The 20,930-nt window shown below is 45.1% G+C and overlaps 1 protein-coding gene across 2 annotated transcripts in view; it reads left to right on the forward strand.

The window, feature by feature from the left end:
* LOC130340393 (insulin receptor substrate 1-like) overlaps positions 1-20,930 on the forward strand; it is a 106,250-nt gene that overhangs the window by 83,406 nt on the left and 1,914 nt on the right. The window contains exons 1-3 of one of the 2 annotated variants that reach the window (XM_056554180.1): positions 11,661-13,573; positions 16,634-16,926; positions 18,341-20,180. In XM_056554180.1, the coding sequence (XP_056410155.1) occupies positions 13,249-13,573; positions 16,634-16,926; positions 18,341-20,180 (2,458 nt within the window). In that variant the 5' untranslated portion in view covers positions 11,661-13,248. Of the gene's footprint in view, positions 1-11,660; positions 13,574-16,633; positions 16,927-18,340; positions 20,181-20,930 lie in introns of those variants that run through there. The other variant, XM_056554181.1, reaches the window with a different exon arrangement.

Here is a 20,930-nt window from a genome sequence, read left to right on the forward strand (position 1 = left end):
CACCCCAATAGTGAGTGTGAATAGTCTGCACCCCAATAGTGAGTATGAAAAGTCTACACCCCAATAGTGAGTGTGAATAGTCTACACCTCAATAGTGAGTGTGAATAATCTGCACCCCATTAGTGAGTGTGAATACTCTACACCCCCAATAGTGAGTGTGAACAGTCTACACCCTTAATAGTGAGTGTGAATAGTCTACACCCCCAATAGTGAGTGTGAATAGTCTACACCCCCAATAGTGAGTGTGAATAGTCTGCACCCCCAATAGTGAGTGTGAATAGTCTACACCCCAATAGTGAGTGTGAATAGTCTGCACCCCAATAGTGAGTGTGAATAGTCTATACCCCGATAGTGAGTGTAAATAGTCTACACCTCAATAGTGAGTGTGAATAGTCTACACCCCAATAGTGAGTGTGAATAGTCTATACCCCAATAGTGTGTGAATAGTCTTCACCCCAATAGTGAGTGTGAATAGTCTATACCACAATAGTGAGTGTGAATAATCTATACCTCAATAGTGAGTGTGAATAATCTGCACCACAATAGTGAGTGTGAATAGTCTACACCCCAATAGTGAGTGTAAATAGTCTACACCCCAATAGTGAGTGTGAATAGTCTGCATATCAATAGTGAGTGTGAATAGTCTGCACCCCAATAGTGAGTGTGAATAGTCTGCACCCCAATAGTGAGTGTGAATAGTCTGCATCCCAATAGTGAGTGTAAATAGTCTGCACCCATATAGTGAGTGCAAATAGTCTACACCCCAATGGTGAGTGTGAATAGTCTTCACCCCAATAGTGAGTGTGAATAGTCTACACCCCAATAGTAAGTATAAATAGTCTACACCCCAATAGTGAGTGTGAATAGTCTACACAATTCAATAGTGAGTGTGAATAGTCTACACCCCAATAGTGAGTGTGAATAGTCTACACCCCAATAGTGAGTGTGAATAGTCTACACCCCAATAGTGAGTGTGAATAGTCTACACCCCAATAGTGAGTGTGAATAGTCTACACCCCAATAGTGAGTGTGAATAGTCTACACCCCAATAGTGAGTGTGAATAGTCTACACCCCAATAGTGAGTGTGCATAGTCTGCAACCCCAATAGTGAGTATGAATAGTCTGCACCCCAATAGTGAGTGTGAATAGTCTACACCTCCAATAGTGAGTGTGAATAGTCTGCACTCCAATAGTGAGTGTGAATAGTCTACACCCCCAATAGTGAGTGTGAATAGTCTATACCCCCAATAGTGAGTGTGAATAGTCTGCATCCCCAATAGTGAGTCTGAATAGTCTACACCCCAATAGTGAGTGTGAATAGTCTACACCCCAATAGTGAGTGTGAATAGTGTACACCCCAATAGTGAGTGTGAATAGTTTGCACCCCAATAGTGAGTGTGAATAGTCTACACCCCAATAGTGAGTGTGAATAGTCTACACCCCAATAGTGAGTGTGAATAGTGTACACCCCAATAGTGAGTGTGAATAGTCTACACCCCAATAGTGAGTGTGAATAGTCTGCACCCCAATAGTGAGTATAATAGTCTACATCCCAATAGTGAGTGTGAATAGTCTACACCTCAATAGTGAGTTTGAATAGTCTGCACCCCAATAGTGAGTGTGAATAGTTTGTACCCCAATAGTGAGTGTGAATAGTCTACACCCCAATAGTGAGTGTGAATAGTCTGCACCCCAATAGTGAGTGTGAATAGTCTACACCCCCAATAGTGAGTGTGAATAGTTTATACCCCCAATAGTGAGTGTGAATAGTCTGCATCCCCAATAGTGAGTGTGAATAGCCTGCACCCCAATAGTGAGTGTGAATAGTCTACACCCCCAATAGTGAGTGTGAATAGTCTATGCCCCCAATAGTGAGTGTGAATAGTCTATACCCCCAATAGTGAGTGTGAATAGTCTGCACCCCATTAGTGAGTGTGAATACTCTACACCCCCAATAGTGAGTGTGAATAGTCCACACACCCCAATAGTGAGTGTGAATAGTCTGTACCCCAATAGTGAGTGTGAATAGTCTACACCCCCAATAGTGAGTGTGAATAGTCTATTCCCCCAATAGTGAGTGTGAATAATCTGCATCCCCAATAGTGAGTGTGAATAGTCTACACCCCAATAGTGAGTGTGAATAGTCCACACCCCAATAGTGAGTGTGAATAGTCTGCACCCCAATAGTGAGTGTGAATAGTCTACACCCCCAATAGTGAGTGTGAATAGTCTATACCCCCAATAGTGAGTGTGAATAGTCTGCACCCCATTAGTGAGTGTGAATACTCTACACCCCCAATAGTGAGTGTGAATAGTCCACACACCCCAATAGTGAGTGTGAATAGTCTGTACCCCAATAGTGAGTGTGAATAGTCTACACCCCCAATAGTGAGTGTGAATAGTCTATTCCCCCAATAGTGAGTGTGAATAATCTGCATCCCCAATAGTGAGTGTGAATAGTCTACACCCCAATAGTGAGTGTGAATAGTCCACACCCCAATAGTGAGTGTGAATAGTCTGCACCCCAATAGTGAGTGTGAATAGTCTACACCCCAATAGTGAGTGTGAATAGTCTACACCTCAATAGTGAGTGTGAATAGTCTACACCCCAATAGTGAGTGTGAATAGTCTACACCCCAATAGTGAGTGTGAATAGTCTACACCCCAATAGTGAGTGTGAATAGTCTACACCCCAATAGTGAGTGTGAATAGTCTACACCCCAATAGTGAGTGTGAATAGTCTGCACCCCAATAGTGAGTCTGAATAGTTTGTACCTCAATAGTGAGTTTGAATAGTCTGCACCCCAATAGTGAGTGTGAATAGTTTGTACCCCAATAGTGAGTGTGAATAGTCTACACCCCAATAGTGAGTGTGAATAGTCTGCACCCCAATAGTGAGTGTGAATAGTCTACACCCCCAATAGTGAGTGTGAATAGTCTATACCCCCAATAGTGAGTGTGAATAGTCTGCATCCCCAATAGTGAGTGTGAATAGCCTGCACCCCAATAGTGAGTGTGAATAGTTTGTACCCCAATAGTGAGTGTGAATAGTCTACACCCCAATAGTGAGTGTGAATATTCTGCACCCCAATAGTGAGTGTGAATAGTCTACACCCCCAATAGTGAGTGTGAATAGTCTATACCCCCAATAATGAGTGTGAATAGTCTGCATCCCCAATAGTGAGTGTGAATAGCCTGCACCCCAATAGTGAGTGTGAATAGTCTACACCCCCAATAGTGGTGTGAATAGTCTATACCCCCAATAGTGAGTGTGAATAGTCTGCATCCCCAATAGTGAGTGTGAATAGCCTGCACCCCAATAGTGAGTGTGAATAGTCTACACCCCCAATAGTGAGTGTGAATAGTCTATACCCCCAATAGTGAGTGTGAATAGTCTGCACCCCATTAGTGAGTGTGAATACTCTACACCCCCAATAGTGAGTGTGAATAGTCCACACACCCCAATAGTGAGTGTGAATAGTCTGTACCCCAATAGTGAGTGTGAATAGTCTACACCCCCAATAGTGAGTGTGAATAGTCTATTCCCCCAATAGTGAGTGTGAATAATCTGCATCCCCAAAAGTGAGTGTGAATAGTCTACACCCCAATAGTGAGTGTGAATAGTCTACACCCCAATAGTGAGTGTGAATAGTCTGCACCCCAATAGTGAGTGTGAATAGTCTACACCCCAATAGTGAGTGTGAATAGTCTACACCTCAATAGTGAGTGTGAATAGTCTACACCCCAATAGTGAGTGTGAATAGTCTACACCCCAATAGTGAGTGTGAATAGTCTACACCCCAATAGTGAGTGTGAATAGTCTACACCCCAATAGTGAGTGTGAATAGTCTGCACCCCAATAGTGAGTGTGAATAGTTTGTACCCCAATAGTGAGTGTGAATAGTCTACACCCCAATAGTGAGTGTGAATAGTCTGCACCCCAATAGTGAGTGTGAATAGTTTGTACCCCAATAGTGAGTTTGAATAGTCTGCACCCCAATAGTGAGTGTGAATAGTTTGTACCCCAATAGTGAGTGTGAATAGTCTACACCCTAATAGTGAGTGTGAATAGTCTGCACCCCAATAGTTAGTGTAAATAGTCTACACCCTTATAGTGAGTGTGAATAGTCTGCACCCCAATAGTGAGTGTAAATAGTCTGCACCCAATAGTGAGTGTAAATAGTCTGCACCCCAATAGTGAGTGTAAATAGTCTGCACCCCAATAGTGTGTGTAAATAGTCTGCACCCCAATAGTGAGTGTAAATAGTCTACACCTCAATAGTGAGTGTGAATAGTCTACACCCCAATAGTGAGTGTGAATAGTCTGCACCCCAATAGTGAGTGTAAATAGTCTGCACCCCAATATTAAGTGTAAATAGTCTGCACCCCAATAGTGAGTGTAAATAGTCTGCACCCCAATAGTGAGTGTGAATAGTCTACACCCCAATAGTGAGTGTGAATAGTCTACACCCCCAATAGTGAGTGTGAATAGTCTGCACCCCAATAGTGAGTGTGAATAGTCTACACCCCCAATAGTGAGTGTGAATAGTCTATACCCCCAATAGTGAGTGTGAATAGTCTGCATCCCCAATAGTGAGTGTGAATAGCCTGCACCCCAATAGTGAGTGTGAATAGTCTACACCCCCAATAGTGAGTGTGAATAGTCTATACCCCCAATAGTGAGTGTGAATAGTCCACACCCCCAATAGTGAGTGTGAATAGTCTGTACCCCAATAGTGAGTGTGAATAGTCTACACCCCCAATAGTGAGTGTGAATAGTCTATTCCCCCAATAGTGAGTGTGAAAAGTCTGCATCCCCAATAGTGAGTGTGAATAGTCTACACCCCAATAGTGAGTGTGAATAGTCTGCACCCCAATAGTGAGTGTGAATAGTCTACACCCCAATAGTGAGTGTGAATAGTGTACACCTCAATAGTGAGTGTGAATAGTCTACACCCCAATAGTGAGTGTGAATAGTCTACACCCCAATAGTGAGTGTGAATAGTCTACACCCCAATAGTGAGTGTGAATAGTCTACACCCCAATAGTGAGTGTGAATAGTCTGCACCCCAATAGTGAGTATAATAGTCTACACCCCAATAGTGAGTGTGAATAGTCTGCACCCCAATAGTGAGTGTGAATAGTTTGTACCCCAATAGTGAGTGTGAATAGTCTACACCCCAATAGTGAGTGTGAATAGTCTGCACCCCAATAGTGAGTGTGAATAGTTTGTACCCCAATAGTGAGTTTGAATAGTCTGCACCCCAATAGTGAGTGTGAATAGTTTGTTCCCCAATAGTGAGTGTGAATAGTCTACACCCTAATAGTGAGTGTGAATAGTCTGCACCCCAATAGTGAGTGTAAATAGTCTACACCCTTATAGTGAGTGTGAATAGTCTACACCCCAATAGTGAGTGTGAATAGTCTGCACCCCAATAGTGAGTGTAGATAGTCTGCACCCCAATAGTGAGTGTAAATAGTCTGCACCCCAATAGTGAGTGTAAATAGTCTGTACCCCAATAGTGAGTGTAAATAGTCTACACCTCAATAGTGAGTGTGAATAGTTTGTACCCCAATAGTGAGTTTGAATAGTCTGCACCCCAATAGTGAGTTTGAATAGTCTGCACCCCAATAGTGAGTGTGAATAGTTTGTACCCCAATAGTGAGTGTGAATAGTCTACACCCTAATAGTGAGTGTGAATAGTCTGCACCCCAATAGTGAGTGTAAATAGTCTACACCCTTATAGTGAGTGTTAATAGTCTACACCCCAATAGTGAGTGTGAATAGTCTGCACCCCAATAGTGAGTGTAAATAGTCTGCCCCCCAATAGTGAGTGTAAATAGTCTACACCTCAATAGTGAGTGTGAATAGTCTACACCCCAATAGTGAGTGTGAATAGTCTACACCCCAATAGTGAGTGTGAATAGTCTACACCCAAAATAGTGAGTGTGAATAGTCTACACCCCCAATAGTGAGTGTGAATAGTCTGCACCTCAATAGTGAGTGTGAATAGTCTACACCCCCAATAGTGAGTCTGAATAGTCTGCACCTCAATAGTGAGTGTGAATAGTCTACACCCCAATAGTGAGTGTGAATAGTCTGCACCCCAATAGTGAGTGTGAATAGTCTACACCCCAATAGTGAGTGTGAATAGTCTACACCCCAATAGTGAGTGTGAATAGTCTACACCCCAATAGTGAGTGTGAATAGTCTACACCCCCAATAGTGAGTGTGAATAGTCTACACCCCAATAGTGAGTGTGAATAGTCTACACCCCCAATAGTGAGTGTGAATAGTCTACACCCCCAATAGTGAGTGTGAATAGTCTGCACCTCAATAGTGAGTGTGAATAGTCTACACCCCCAATAGTGAGTGTGAATAGTCTGCACCTCAATAGTGAGTGTGAATAGTCTACACCCCAATAGTGAGTGTGAATAGTCTACACCCTAATAGTGAGTGTGAATAGTCTGCACCCCAATAGTGAGTGTAAATAGTCTACACCCTTATAGTGAGTGTGAATAGTCTACACCCCAATAGTGAGTGTGAATAGTCTGCACCCCAATAGTGAGTGTAAATAGTCTGCACCCCAATAGTGAGTGTAAATAGTCTGCACCCCAATAGTGAGTGTAAATAGTCTGCACCCCAATAGTGAGTGTAAATAGTCTACACCTCAATAGTGAGTGTGTATAGTTTGTACCCCAATAGTGAGTTTGAATAGTCTGCACCCCAATAGTGAGTGTGAATAGTTTGTACCCCAATAGTGAGTGTGAATAGTCTACACCCTAATAGTGAGTGTGAATAGTCTGCACCCCAATAGTGAGTGTAAATAGTCTACACCCTTATAGTGAGTGTGAATAGTCTACACCCCAATAGTGAGTGTGAATAGTCTGCACCCCAATAGTGAGTGTAAATAGTCTGCCCCCCAATAGTGAGTGTAAATAGTCTACACCTCAATAGTGAGTGTGAATAGTCTACACCCCAATAGTGAGTGTGAATAGTCTACACCCCCAATAGTGAGTGTGAATAGTCTACACCCCCAATAGTGAGTGTGAATAGTCTGCACCTCAATAGTGAGTGTGAATAGTCTACACCCCCAATAGAGTGTGAATAGTCTACACCCCCAATAGTGAGTGTGAATAGTCTACACCCCAATAGTGAGTGTGAATAGTCTACACCCCAATAGTGAGTGTGAATAGTCTACACCCCCAATAGTGAGTGTGAATAGTCTACACCCCCAATAGTGAGTGTGAATAGTCTGCACCTCAATAGTGAGTGTGAATAGTCTGCACCCCAATAGTGAGTGTGAATAGTCTGCACCCCAATAGTGAGTGTGAATAGTCTACACCCCAATAGTGAGTGTGAATAGTCTGCACCCCAATAGTGAGTGTGAATAGTCTACACCCCAATAGTGAGTGTGAATAGTCTACACCTCAATAGTGAGTGTGAATAGTCTACACCCCAATAGTGAGTGTGAATAGTCTACACCCCAATAGTGAGTGTGAATAGTCTACACCCCAATAGTGAGTGTGAATAGTCTACACCCCAATAGTGAGTGTGAATAGTCTGCACCCCAATAGTGAGTGTGAATAGCTTGTACCCCAATAGTGAGTGTGAATAGTCTACACCCCAATAGTGAGTGTGAATAGTCTGCACCCCAATAGTGAGTGTGAATAGTTTGTACCCCAATAGTGAGTTTGAATAGTCTGCACCCCAATAGTGAGTGTGAATAGTTTGTACCCCAATAGTGAGTGTGAATAGTCTACACCCTAATAGTGAGTGTGAATAGTCTGCACCCCAATAGTTAGTGTAAATAGTCTACACCCTTATAGTGAGTGTGAATAGTCTGCACCCCAATAGTGAGTGTAAATAGTCTGCACCCAATAGTGAGTGTAAATAGTCTGCACCCCAATAGTGAGTGTAAATAGTCTGCACCCCAATAGTGAGTGTAAATAGTCTGCACCCCAATAGTGAGTGTAAATAGTCTACACCTCAATAGTGAGTGTGAATAGTCTACACCCCAATAGTGAGTGTGAATAGTCTGCACCCCAATAGTGAGTGTAAATAGTCTGCACCCCAATATTAAGTGTAAATAGTCTGCACCCCAATAGTGAGTGTAAATAGTCTGCACCCCAATAGTGAGTGTGAATAGTCTACACCCCAATAGTGAGTGTGAATAGTCTACACCCCCAATAGTGAGTGTGAATAGTCTGCACCCCAATAGTGAGTGTGAATAGTCTACACCCCCAATAGTGAGTGTGAATAGTCTATACCCCCAATAGTGAGTGTGAATAGTCTGCATCCCCAATAGTGAGTGTGAATAGCCTGCACCCCAATAGTGAGTGTGAATAGTCTACACCCCCAATAGTGAGTGTGAATAGTCTATACCCCCAATAGTGAGTGTGAATAGTCTGCACCCCATTAGTGAGTGTGAATACTCTACACCCCCAATAGTGAGTGTGAATAGTCCACACCCCCAATAGTGAGTGTGAATAGTCTGTACCCCAATAGTGAGTGTGAATAGTCTACACCCCCAATAGTGAGTGTGAATAGTCTATTCCCCCAATAGTGAGTGTGAAAAGTCTGCATCCCCAATAGTGAGTGTGAATAGTCTACACCCCAATAGTGAGTGTGAATAGTCTGCACCCCAATAGTGAGTGTGAATAGTCTACACCCCAATAGTGAGTGTGAATAGTGTACACCTCAATAGTGAGTGTGAATAGTCTACACCCCAATAGTGAGTGTGAATAGTCTACACCCCAATAGTGAGTGTGAATAGTCTACACCCCAATAGTGAGTGTGAATAGTCTACACCCCAATAGTGAGTGTGAATAGTCTGCACCCCAATAGTGAGTATAATAGTCTACACCCCAATAGTGAGTGTGAATAGTCTGCACCCCAATAGTGAGTGTGAATAGTTTGTACCCCAATAGTGAGTGTGAATAGTCTACACCCCAATAGTGAGTGTGAATAGTCTGCACCCCAATAGTGAGTGTGAATAGTTTGTACCCCAATAGTGAGTTTGAATAGTCTGCACCCCAATAGTGAGTGTGAATAGTTTGTACCCCAATAGTGAGTGTGAATAGTCTACACCCTAATAGTGAGTGTGAATAGTCTGCACCCCAATAGTGAGTGTAAATAGTCTACACCCTTATAGTGAGTGTGAATAGTCTACACCCCAATAGTGAGTGTGAATAGTCTGCACCCCAATAGTGAGTGTAGATAGTCTGCACCCCAATAGTGAGTGTAAATAGTCTGCACCCCAATAGTGAGTGTAAATAGTCTGCACCCCAATAGTGAGTGTAAATAGTCTACACCTCAATAGTGAGTGTGAATAGTTTGTACCCCAATAGTGAGTTTGAATAGTCTGCACCCCAATAGTGAGTTTGAATAGTCTGCACCCCAATAGTGAGTGTGAATAGTTTGTACCCCAATAGTGAGTGTGAATAGTCTACACCCTAATAGTGAGTGTGAATAGTCTGCACCCCAATAGTGAGTGTAAATAGTCTACACCCTTATAGTGAGTGTTAATAGTCTACACCCCAATAGTGAGTGTGAATAGTCTGCACCCCAATAGTGAGTGTAAATAGTCTGCCCCCCAATAGTGAGTGTAAATAGTCTACACCTCAATAGTGAGTGTGAATAGTCTACACCCCAATAGTGAGTGTGAATAGTCTACACCCCAATAGTGAGTGTGAATAGTCTACACCCCCAATAGTGAGTGTGAATAGTCTACACCCCCAATAGTGAGTGTGAATAGTCTGCACCTCAATAGTGAGTGTGAATAGTCTACACCCCCAATAGTGAGTCTGAATAGTCTGCACCTCAATAGTGAGTGTGAATAGTCTACACCCCAATAGTGAGTGTGAATAGTCTGCACCCCAATAGTGAGTGTGAATAGTCTACACCCCAATAGTGAGTGTGAATAGTCTACACCCCAATAGTGAGTGTGAATAGTCTACACCCCAATAGTGAGTGTGAATAGTCTACACCCCCAATAGTGAGTGTGAATAGTCTACACCCCAATAGTGAGTGTGAATAGTCTACACCCCCAATAGTGAGTGTGAATAGTCTACACCCCCAATAGTGAGTGTGAATAGTCTGCACCTCAATAGTGAGTGTGAATAGTCTACACCCCCAATAGTGAGTGTGAATAGTCTGCACCTCAATAGTGAGTGTGAATAGTCTACACCCCAATAGTGAGTGTGAATAGTCTACACCCTAATAGTGAGTGTGAATAGTCTGCACCCCAATAGTGAGTGTAAATAGTCTACACCCTTATAGTGAGTGTGAATAGTCTACACCCCAATAGTGAGTGTGAATAGTCTGCACCCCAATAGTGAGTGTAAATAGTCTGCACCCCAATAGTGAGTGTAAATAGTCTGCACCCCAATAGTGAGTGTAAATAGTCTGCACCCCAATAGTGAGTGTAAATAGTCTACACCTCAATAGTGAGTGTGTATAGTTTGTACCCCAATAGTTAGTTTGAATAGTCTGCACCCCAATAGTGAGTGTGAATAGTTTGTACCCCAATAGTGAGTGTGAATAGTCTACACCCTAATAGTGAGTGTGAATAGTCTGCACCCCAATAGTGAGTGTAAATAGTCTACACCCTTATAGTGAGTGTGAATAGTCTACACCCCAATAGTGAGTGTGAATAGTCTACACCTCAATAGTGAGTGTGAATAGTCTACACCCCAATAGTGAGTGTGAATAGTCTACACCCCCAATAGTGAGTGTGAATAGTCTACACCCCCAATAGTGAGTGTGAATAGTCTGCACCTCAATAGTGAGTGTGAATAGTCTACACCCCCAATAGTGAGTGTGAATAGTCTACACCCCCAATAGTGAGTGTGAATAGTCTACACCCCAATAGTGAGTGTGAATAGTCTACACCACAATAGTGAGTGTGAATAGTCTACACCCCCAATAGTGAGTGTGAATAGTCTGCACCCCAATAGTGAGTGTGAATAGTCTACACCCCCAATAGTGAGTGTGAATAGTCTGCACCTCAATAGTGAGTGTGAATAATATACATCCTGCATTCTAATCGTGTATAGTGAACTCATTCTGTATACTGAGTGTGATCTGTGTACACTCCTATGCTGTGAGTATATTGTGCATTTACATTGTGATAGTGATCGGGCTGTAATGCAGTTTCCAGTTTGTTGTATTGTGCACACACAGACAAATTCATGCATATATATATATATATATATATATATATATAGATACACACAGACATACGCACACATATATATATAGATACACACAGACATACGCATACATATATATACATATGGATATATACAGACACACACACACACATATATATATATAGATACACACAGACATACGCATACATATATATACATATGGATATATACAGACACACACATATATATATATATAGATAGATAGATACTCAGTCATATGGATATATACAGACACACACATATATATATACATACATACACACTGGGTGTAGCAGCAGCTGGGTGGAGTAGCTGCTGCCTCTAGGACCCTGCGCCTCCTGTCATTCAGCAGCTGTCTGACCATGGGAGGGGATTGCAGAAAACAAGTTTAGTAAAGCTGCTGTGTGTGCAGAGTGTACCCTGTCCAGCCTGCTGCCCCTCACCCTGTCCAGCCTGCTGCCCCTCACCCTGTCCAGCCTGCTGACCCCCACCCCCTGCACTCTGCCCCCACCTGACATGCCTGCTGCCCTGAGGAGGACGCCTGCAGCCCCCACTGCACCAAGCCTGACCACCCCCTGCCAGACACCTCGCCTGCATGGAAGGAGCAGCATGTCCTGCTAGGACCCAGGTATTTCCACCCCCTCCAGCCGGGCCCAGGGACAGCGCAGATCCAGGCCAGAGGACATGGCCGCCCCCGTCCCCTGAGCATGCATGCCTCCCCCTGACCCCCGCTCTGAGGGGCTGAAGCCTGGAGCACAACACAACAAACTTTCTGGGGACAGGGGGCTGGAGAAGAGGGGGGGAAATTATTGAAAATATTTTTTTTTTTTTTTTTTTTTGCAAAAAAACAAAAATAAAAAAAAAACAACAAAAAAACAAACAGACTTTTTGAATTTTTTTGTGAAATGTTTTGAATTTCTATATATTTTTTTTTTTTTCCTGCTGTCAGTCGTGTGATTTATTTCTGCCCACGTGTCGCTGCCGTCTTCTATTTTTGGTGCATTCTTTTTTTTTTTTTTTGTCCGCTCAGGTTTTACGGATACATTGGGACCTCTTTTTTTTTTTCAGTGGTGGGGGGTTGTCTGTGTATCTCCCGCCGCCGCGGCCCCCCGGTATAGAGTCTATAGGTGGACAGATGGCTGGAGGAGGACGCTGCTTTTGCGCAGATGCATAATACATCGCCTTACTTGCGAATAATGTTTTATGCTGAAACTGCTAAAAGCTAAAAAAAAAAAAAAATTCTTAAAGTGGTAGCGACCTATTTTAGATTCCCCCCCCTCAGCTACGAAAAACGACCCTGACCTATAAACTGCCGATCACTTTGTGACTTATTCCAGTATTTCCAAAGACGCCCCGCCGCCCCGATTGCCCACTTTCTCTATCGTGCCTTTTTGGCATTTATTAACAGACTTCGACACCTTCAGAAAAAATAAATATTTTATTTGTCTAGTGTTTAATATTGAGAATTATTATAAATATATTTTTAGTTTCAAGCAACTAAATTGCTTGAAATTATAGATGAAATTATTTTTTTTTTTTTTCTGGGAACTTCAGGGAAATGTAGGAACCGCATTGAGCTTTGTTGCGTTCCGTAGAATTAATGGCTTTTTCTTGGAATGGGAGTTAAAGCGGCCGTTGTTCAGGCCGATCCATTCATTGCCTGGAAGCGGAGTTGTTGCACAATCTGATTTACACGGCGATATTCCGTGTACCAATGTCTATGCCCCCGGGGCCTGCTGAAGGAGTTGCTATCTATTTTTTATTTGTTTTAGCACATGACTGACTAATAAGATTTATAGACACAATTTTCTTTTTTTTTTTTTTTCTTTTTTTCAAATTAAATATTTTTTTTTTCAATAATGAAAATAAAAAAATAAAAAATTGTGAGCTAAAGAAGCAAAGAACAGCACTTATATTTTTGCTTTTTTTTTTTTTGGTGGGCGGAGCCAGGACTCAAGCTTTTGCAGATTTTCTGGAAAATAATTTTTTTTTGTTTTTTCTGGAGGATTGTATTGAAGGACATATAATAAAATATACCAAAAAAAATAGGAGCCATGGAAAATGTGAAAAAGTGCGGCTACCTCCGCAAACAGAAGTCCATGCGCAGGAGGTTCTTTGTCCTGCGGGGCCCTGGGTCTCGGGGCCCGTCCCGTCTGGAGTACTATGAGAATGAGAAGAAGTTCCGGTTGGGTGACGGCTCCGGGGGTCCGCGGGGGACCATCGTCCTAGAGGAGGCATTTGGCGTGAACAAGAGGTCGGATGCCAAGAGGAGACACCTCCTGGTGCTGTATACGCGGGACGGGGGGCTGTGCGTGTCCGCCGACGGGGAGGAGGAGCAGGACGCCTGGTACCAAGCCATACAAGAGCTCCAAGCCGAGGGTAATAACTCGCCACAATGTACACAGCACACCTGCTGAGCCTGTATACAGGTCTTGGTGTCGTAGTGTCTGGATTGTGTATACAGGACGTGGTGTAGTAGTGTCTGGACTGTGTGTATACAGGTCGTGGTGTAGTAGTGTCTGGACTGTGTGTATACAGGTCATGGTGTAGTAGTGTCTGGACTGTGTGTATACAGGACGTGGTGTAGTAGTGTCTGGACTGTGTGTATACAGGACGTGGTGTAGTAGTGTATGGACTGTGTGTATACAGGTCATGGTGTAGTAGTGTATGGACTGTGTGTATACAGGTCATGGTGTAGTAGTGTCTGGACTGTGTGTGTATACAGGTCATGGTGTAGTAGTGTATGGACTGTGTGTATACAGGTCATGGTGTAGTAGTGTCTGGACTGTGTGTATACAGGCCGTGGTGTAGTAGTGTCTGGACTGTGTATACAGGAAGTGGTGTAGTAGTGTCTGGACTGTGTGTATACAGGACGTGGTGTAGTAGTGTCTGGACTGTGTATACAGGAAGTGGTGTAGTAGTGTCTGGACTGTGTGTATACAGGACGTGGTGTAGTAGTGTATGGACTGTGTGTATACAGGTCATGGTGTAGTAGTGTCTGGACTGTGTGTATACAGGTCATGGTGTAGTAGTGTCTGGACTGTGTGTATACAGGACGTGGTGTAGTAGTGTATGGACTGTGTGTATACAGGTCATGGTGTAGTAGTGTCTGGACTGTGTGTATACAGGACGTGGTGTAGTAGTGTCTGGACTGTGTATACAGGACGTGGTGTAGTAGTGTCTGGACTGTGTGTATACAGGACGTGGTGTAGTAGTGTCTGGACTGTGTGTATACAGGACGTGGTGTAGTAGTGTCTGGACTGTGTGTGTATACAGGCCGTGGTGTAGTAGTGTCTGGACTGTGTGTATACAGGCCGTGGTGTAGTAGTGTCTGGACTGTGTGTACAGGACGTGGTGTAGTAGTGTCTGGACTGTGTGTATACAGGCCGTGGTGTAGTAGTGTCTGGACTGTGTGTGTATACAGGCCGTGGTGCAGTAGTGTCTGGACTGTGTGTATACAGGTCAGGGTGTAGTAGTGTCTGGACTGTGTGTATACAGGTCATGGTGTAGTAGTGTCTGGACTGTGTGTGTATACAGGCCGTGGTGTAGTAGTGTCTGGACTGTGTATACAGGACGTGGTGTAGTAGTGTCTGGACTGTGTATACAGGACGTGGTGTAGTAGTGTCTGGACTGTGTGTACAGGACGTGGTGTAGTAGTGTCTGGACTGTGTATACAGGCTGTGGTGTAGTAGTGTCTGGACTGTGTGTACAGGACGTGGTGTAGTAGTGTCTGGTTGTGGTGAAGCAGAGCTCTGGTCCTTAGGTTGTATTAATGGTTAAGATCAGGGGTCAAGTCCTGGGAAAAAAAAAAGGTGAGAGAACTCATCCAAGATTTCCACTCAAGGGCTGGTCCTGCAGGACTCCTGCTAATGGGAATGGTGTTCCTGCTGCAAAAAAGTGCAGGAACTCTGTTCCCATGCATTTCTGCAGGACTTGAGCCCTAGTTATGTTATATACAATATTCTCCGTAAAGAGAGAAGCATAAAGAGCCCACGTAGAGCCCGGGTCACCTCAGGGGTCAGGTCACAACCTGAGAGGAGTCAATTACTTAGTGGGTCCCAGCTTGTCTGCCCCCTGGGGGTCATGGTCCGTAGTGCACTCCATTGGTCAGTGACTTTGTCGCCGCCCTTAGCTGTGCATCAAACCCGCACCCCTGTTCTGAGAAGCTGACACTCGCTAGGCCGAAAGCCTGACTCTTGGTTGTCATGGTAACCAACCTGCATCTACCAAAGGTGTGTATCCATGGCAATTATGGCGTCAGAATGTTTGTTTTTCATGCAGAGCGTCACACCCTTAACCCCTACCCCCATGCAGAGCTTGAGTTGCTTGCTTGAAAAAGTAGAGGGGATGGTGCAATGTTCTGCAGATCTGTAGAGAGGTCAAAGGTGTAATAATCTGCAGGATATCACTATGCATGTGTCAGGAGTCAGAGAGGAGAGAGAGCGATGTTCTGCAGATCTGTAGGGAGGGCAGAGGTGTAGTAATCTGCAGTATATATCACTATGTGTCAGGAGGTAGAGAGACAGAGCGATGTTCTGCAGATCTGTAGAGAGGTCAGATGTGTAATAATCTGCAGGATATATCACTATGTGTCAGGAGGTAGAGAGACAAAGCGATCTTCTGCAGATCTGTAGAGAGGTCAGATGTGTAATAATCTGCAGGATATATCACTATGTGTCAGGAGGTAGAGAGTACAGAGAAATGTTCTGCAGATCTGTAGAGAGGTCAGAGGTGTAATAATCTGCAGGATATATTACTATGTATGTGTCAGGAGGAGAGAGTGATGTTCTGCAGATCTGTAGAGAGGTCAGGTGTAATAATCTGCAGGATATATCACTATGTATCAGGAGGTAGAGAGGACAGGGCGATGTTCTGCAGATCTGTAGAGAGGTCAAAGGTGTAATAATCTGCAGGATATATCACTATGTATCTGATAGGAGGTAGAGAGGACAGAGCGATGTTCTGCAGATCGCTAAAAAGGATATCAGGATATCTCGCTATTGTTTGACATGTGGTGGCGTGATGTCAGTCATGTGGTGGCGTGATGTCAGTCGTGGTGGCGTGATGTCATGTGGTCACTAGGATACATTTATCAAATGTCTGTTGCCCATAGCAACCACTCACAGCTTTCACTTTCCCAGAGCAGTAGAGGCAATAGGGGAGATTAATCAACACTTGTGCTAAGGAAAAGTTGCCCATAGCAACCAATTAAACAGCTTCATTCGTTTTTGAAAAGGCTTCTGAAAAATAAGTGATTTGATTGGTTACTACGGCAACTGGTCAACTTTTCCTCTGCACCGGTCTTGATGGATCTCCCCCAGTGTGATTGGTTGCCATGGGTGACAGGCAGTCGTACAGTTGTGACACATGGGGCCATGTACTGTGTGTTCCAGAATGTTCTGTCTCCCTGTAACGCTCACGTTCTGTGTTCTGCCGCAGCTCGTGCCCTTTCCACACCTGGAGAAGATGGCGCCACCTGGCCGGGTCCGGCCTTCCGAGAGGTCTGGCAGGTGAGCGTCCGCCCGCGAGGCCTAGGCCAGACCCGCAACCTGTCCGGAGTGTACCGCTTGTGTCTGACGGATCGCACCCTGAGCCTCCTGCGTCTGCGCTGCGACACTCCGTCCGTTACCCTCCAGCTCATGAACGTCCGCCGCTGTGGCCACTCAGACAACTACTTCTTCGTAGAGGTGGGAAGGTCAGCGGTCACCGGGCCCGGAGAGCTGTGGATGCAGGTGAGAGCAGAGACGCCATTACTCCTCGTGAGAGGGGCTAGAGAGAGGGCTTCTAACATTCCACCATTACTTATTATGGGAGGAGCTAGACAGTCCTAGGATGTCCTAACATTGTCCCTATTACTAACTGCGGAAGGTGCTAAAAATGATGGTCTAAAATGGCAACAATTACTGACTGCAGGCTTAACATGGTGTCTGTGTAGGACAAGCCACCATTACTACTGATGAGGAGGCTAGATATGTTTGTCCTAACAAGCCACCATTACTACTGGTGAGGAGGCTAGATATGTTTGTCCTAACAAGCCACCATTACTACTGATGAGGAGGCTAGATATGTTTGTCCTAACAAGCCACCATTACTACTGGTGAGGAGGCTAGATATGTTTGTCCTAACAAGCCACCATTACTACTGGTGAGGAGGCTAGATATGTTTGTCCTAACAAGCCACCATTACTACTGGTGAGGAGGCTAAATATGTTTGTCCTAACAAGCCACCATTACTACTGGTGAGGAGGCTAGATATGTTTGTCCTAACAAGCCACCATTACTACTGGTGAGGAGGCTAAATATGTTTGTCCTAACAAGCCACCATTACTACTGGTGAGGAGGCTAGATATGTTTGTCCTAACAAGCCACCATTACTACTGGTGAGGAGGCTAGATATGTTTATCCTAACAAGCCACCATTACTACTGATGAGGAGGCTAGATATGTTTATCCTAACAAGCCACCATTACTGCCGGTGAGGAGGCTAGATATGTTTGTCCTGACAAGCCACCATTACTACTGGTGAGGAGGCTAAATATGTTTGTCCTAACAAGCCACCATTACTACTGGTGAGGAGGCTAGATATGTTTGTCCTAACAAGCCACCATTACTGCCGGTGAGGAGGCTAGATATGTTTGTCCTAACAAGCCACCATTACTGCCGGTGAGGAGGCTAGATATGTTTGTCCTAACAAGCCACCATTACTACTGGTGAGGAGGCTAGATATGTTTGTCCTAACAAGCCACCATTACTGCCGGTGAGGAGGCTAGATATGTTTGTCCTAACAAGCCACCATTACTACTGGTGAGGAGGCTAGATATGTTTGTCCTAACAAGCCACCATTACTACTGGTGAGGAGGCTAGATATGTTTGTCCTAACAAGCCACCATTACTGCCGGTGAGGAGCCTAGATATGTTTGTCCTAACAAGCCACCATTACTGCCGGTGAGGGGGCTAAAGATGACGTTCACCATAACAGACTTTTGGAGGGTGGAGATATACAGCTACAACAAGTAATTTCTACAGTCAGACTGGGGCATGAATAATAGGATTCTTTTAGGGGTCATCAGCTCGGCCCCGCAATTAGTTGGGATGGGGGAGTGTAAATACTTTTTGATGGTGGATATTTATCTCTGGTTACTTTGCAGGTGGATGACTCTGTTGTTGCACAGAACATGCACGAGACTATCCTAGAAGCCATGAAGTCTCTGAGCGAAGAGTTTCGTCCTCGGACAAAGAGTCAGTCCCTGTCCTCCACCCCCATCACTGTCCCCTCCCGACGTCACCTTCCCAACCCGCCTCCACCCAGCCAGGTTGGTTTGTCCCGTAGATCTAGGACAGAGGTCCCCATTGACAGCTCCCCGGCTCCAAAACTTCGAGATCAGAGTCCTCATTCCCCAGAAGATGATGAGGACAAGCGTCCACGAGTTGAGGCCAGTCAGCCCTCTGTAGACTATGGCTCGGCCTCATCGGACGAGTATGGCTCCAGCCCTGGATTTGAGCCAACAACGTTTCTGCCTCCATCACCACTGACTGAAACCAATTACATCTCCATGGGGCAACTGAGGAAGAGACCCCAAACGTTGGACCTTGTGTCACCGCCATCAAATGAGGAAAATGGAGGCCGACTCGCTAAGTTAGAAAAAGAAGATAACTATGCAATGATGGGAAAGTGTGAACCGCACCAGGAAGGAGGCTACATGCCCATGTTACCTGGCAGCAGATCCTCCCAAGATTACATGCCCATGACCCCCAACAGCATCTCACCCCCAGCACCCATAGAAATGGCTGGTTACGTCATGATGTCACCCCTCGGGAGCTGTTCCCCGGAGAGGACAAGCTGGCCTCCCTCTGGTGATGTGTCGATAGGCAGCGCCGACAGTCAGGCATCAGATTACATGAGCATGTGGCCACTGAGCCGCTCAGCCTCTAACACGCCACCACCAACACAGGAGAATCTGCTGTCCTCTGGTCACCGGCCCACCAGGATCCCAGCTTCTTATCGATCACTACCCCGCTCCTACAAGTTGGACTCTCTGCCCCAGTCTCATCACTCTTCCTCATCATCGGACAGTCTGGAGGAGGTGACTGGTGGCAAAAGCAGAAGACCACTCAGTATGTCTGTAGACACGTGGCGGGCCAACACTTTACCTGGACACTACCGCAGATCGCCCAGTCCTGGGGAGTATGTCAGCATCCATTACAGGTGTAAACCAGAGAAGATGATCAGAAAAGATGACCAGGCAGAGTACATTTCTATGAACACTCAAAGCCACCACCATCATGTGCCAAATGGGGACTACACGCACATGACATTTGACCCGGAGACCATAATCTCTTATGTCAAAATGGCGGCCAAACCGGAGAAAATCCGAAGACCCTCTGCAGATGAAATGCCTGCAAAACTGTCAAAACCTGCTGCAGAGAAGACAATATGGACACAGCCAACCATGGAGAAGTCTTCCAAGAAGACCTCCACAGAGAAGAGCTACTGGCCACCTGGCACCAGTGACAAGACTTTTCGGCCAATCGATCCCACACACGTGTGTGGTGCCAGTGTCCGGGTCCTGGCAGACTACACCACAGACCGTGCACAGAACATGACTGTAAGCAGGTCCTGCTCTGAGGACAACGCCCTCAGGGGTCTACTCACCGCAGTGTCCGGGTGTAACCTCTACAAGGGCTCAGAACAGGGGAAGTTCTCAAGGACAGACCCCCCAACCAGGATTAGACACTGCTCTGACGGGGTGTCCCTTACTTCGGCCAATGGGGGTCGCCCTCCAGTGGAAGAGTGCGGACTCAACTACATAGACTTGGACCTGGCAATAGATGCCGGAGCTACAGCCCCCTCTGCTGCATTGGTGGGGAACAATGTATTGCCCCCCATGAAAACTGGAAACGGGACGCCAGGTCCATGCATCAACACCTACGCCAGCATAGACTTCCAGATGTCCGGTGAACTGAGAAGAGGTAGCAGAGACGAAACAGGTACTAATAAAGGTGTAGTGTAGGGTTTGCGTATGTTGTGTAGAGGTGTGTGTGAGGACAGTACAGGAATAGTACTCCTCAGGGGTGTTACAGGACATCTGTACCCGGATAAAGTAGTAGTGTCAGGTGGTCTCCTCAGGTGCGTTACAGGACCTCTCCACCCGGATATAGTAGTAGTGTTGGATAGAGTCTCCTCAGGAATATTACAGGACATTTCCACCCAGATATAGTAGTAGTGTTGGGAAGAGTCTCCTCAGGGGAGTTACAGAACATCTCCACCCGGATAAAGTAATAGTGTCAAAGTAGAGTCTCTTCAGGTGTGTGTTACAGGACATCTCCGCCCGGATATAGTAGTAATGTTTGGTAGAGGCTCCTCAGAGGTGTTACAAAACATCTCCACCAGAATGTAGTAGTAGTAGTGTTGGGTCTCCTCAGGGGTGTTACAGAACATCTCAACCCCAGATATAGTAGTAGTGTTGAGTCTCCTCAGGGGTGTTACAGAACATCTCCACCCAGATATAGTAGTAATGTTGGGTAGAGGCTCCTCAGGGGTGTTACAGGACATCTCTTCCTGGATATAGTAGTAATGTTGGGTAGAGGCTCCTCAGGGGTGTTACAAAACAGCTCCACCAGGATGTAGTAGTAGTAGTGTTGAGTCTCCTCAGGGGTGTTACAGGACATCTCCACCAGGATATAGTAGTACTAGTGTTGGGTCTCCTTGGGTGTTACAGGACATCTCCACCAGGATAT

This window comes from Hyla sarda, unplaced genomic scaffold, assembly GCF_029499605.1.
Source record: "Hyla sarda isolate aHylSar1 unplaced genomic scaffold, aHylSar1.hap1 scaffold_59, whole genome shotgun sequence".
Lineage (NCBI taxonomy): Eukaryota > Metazoa > Chordata > Amphibia > Anura > Hylidae > Hyla > Hyla sarda.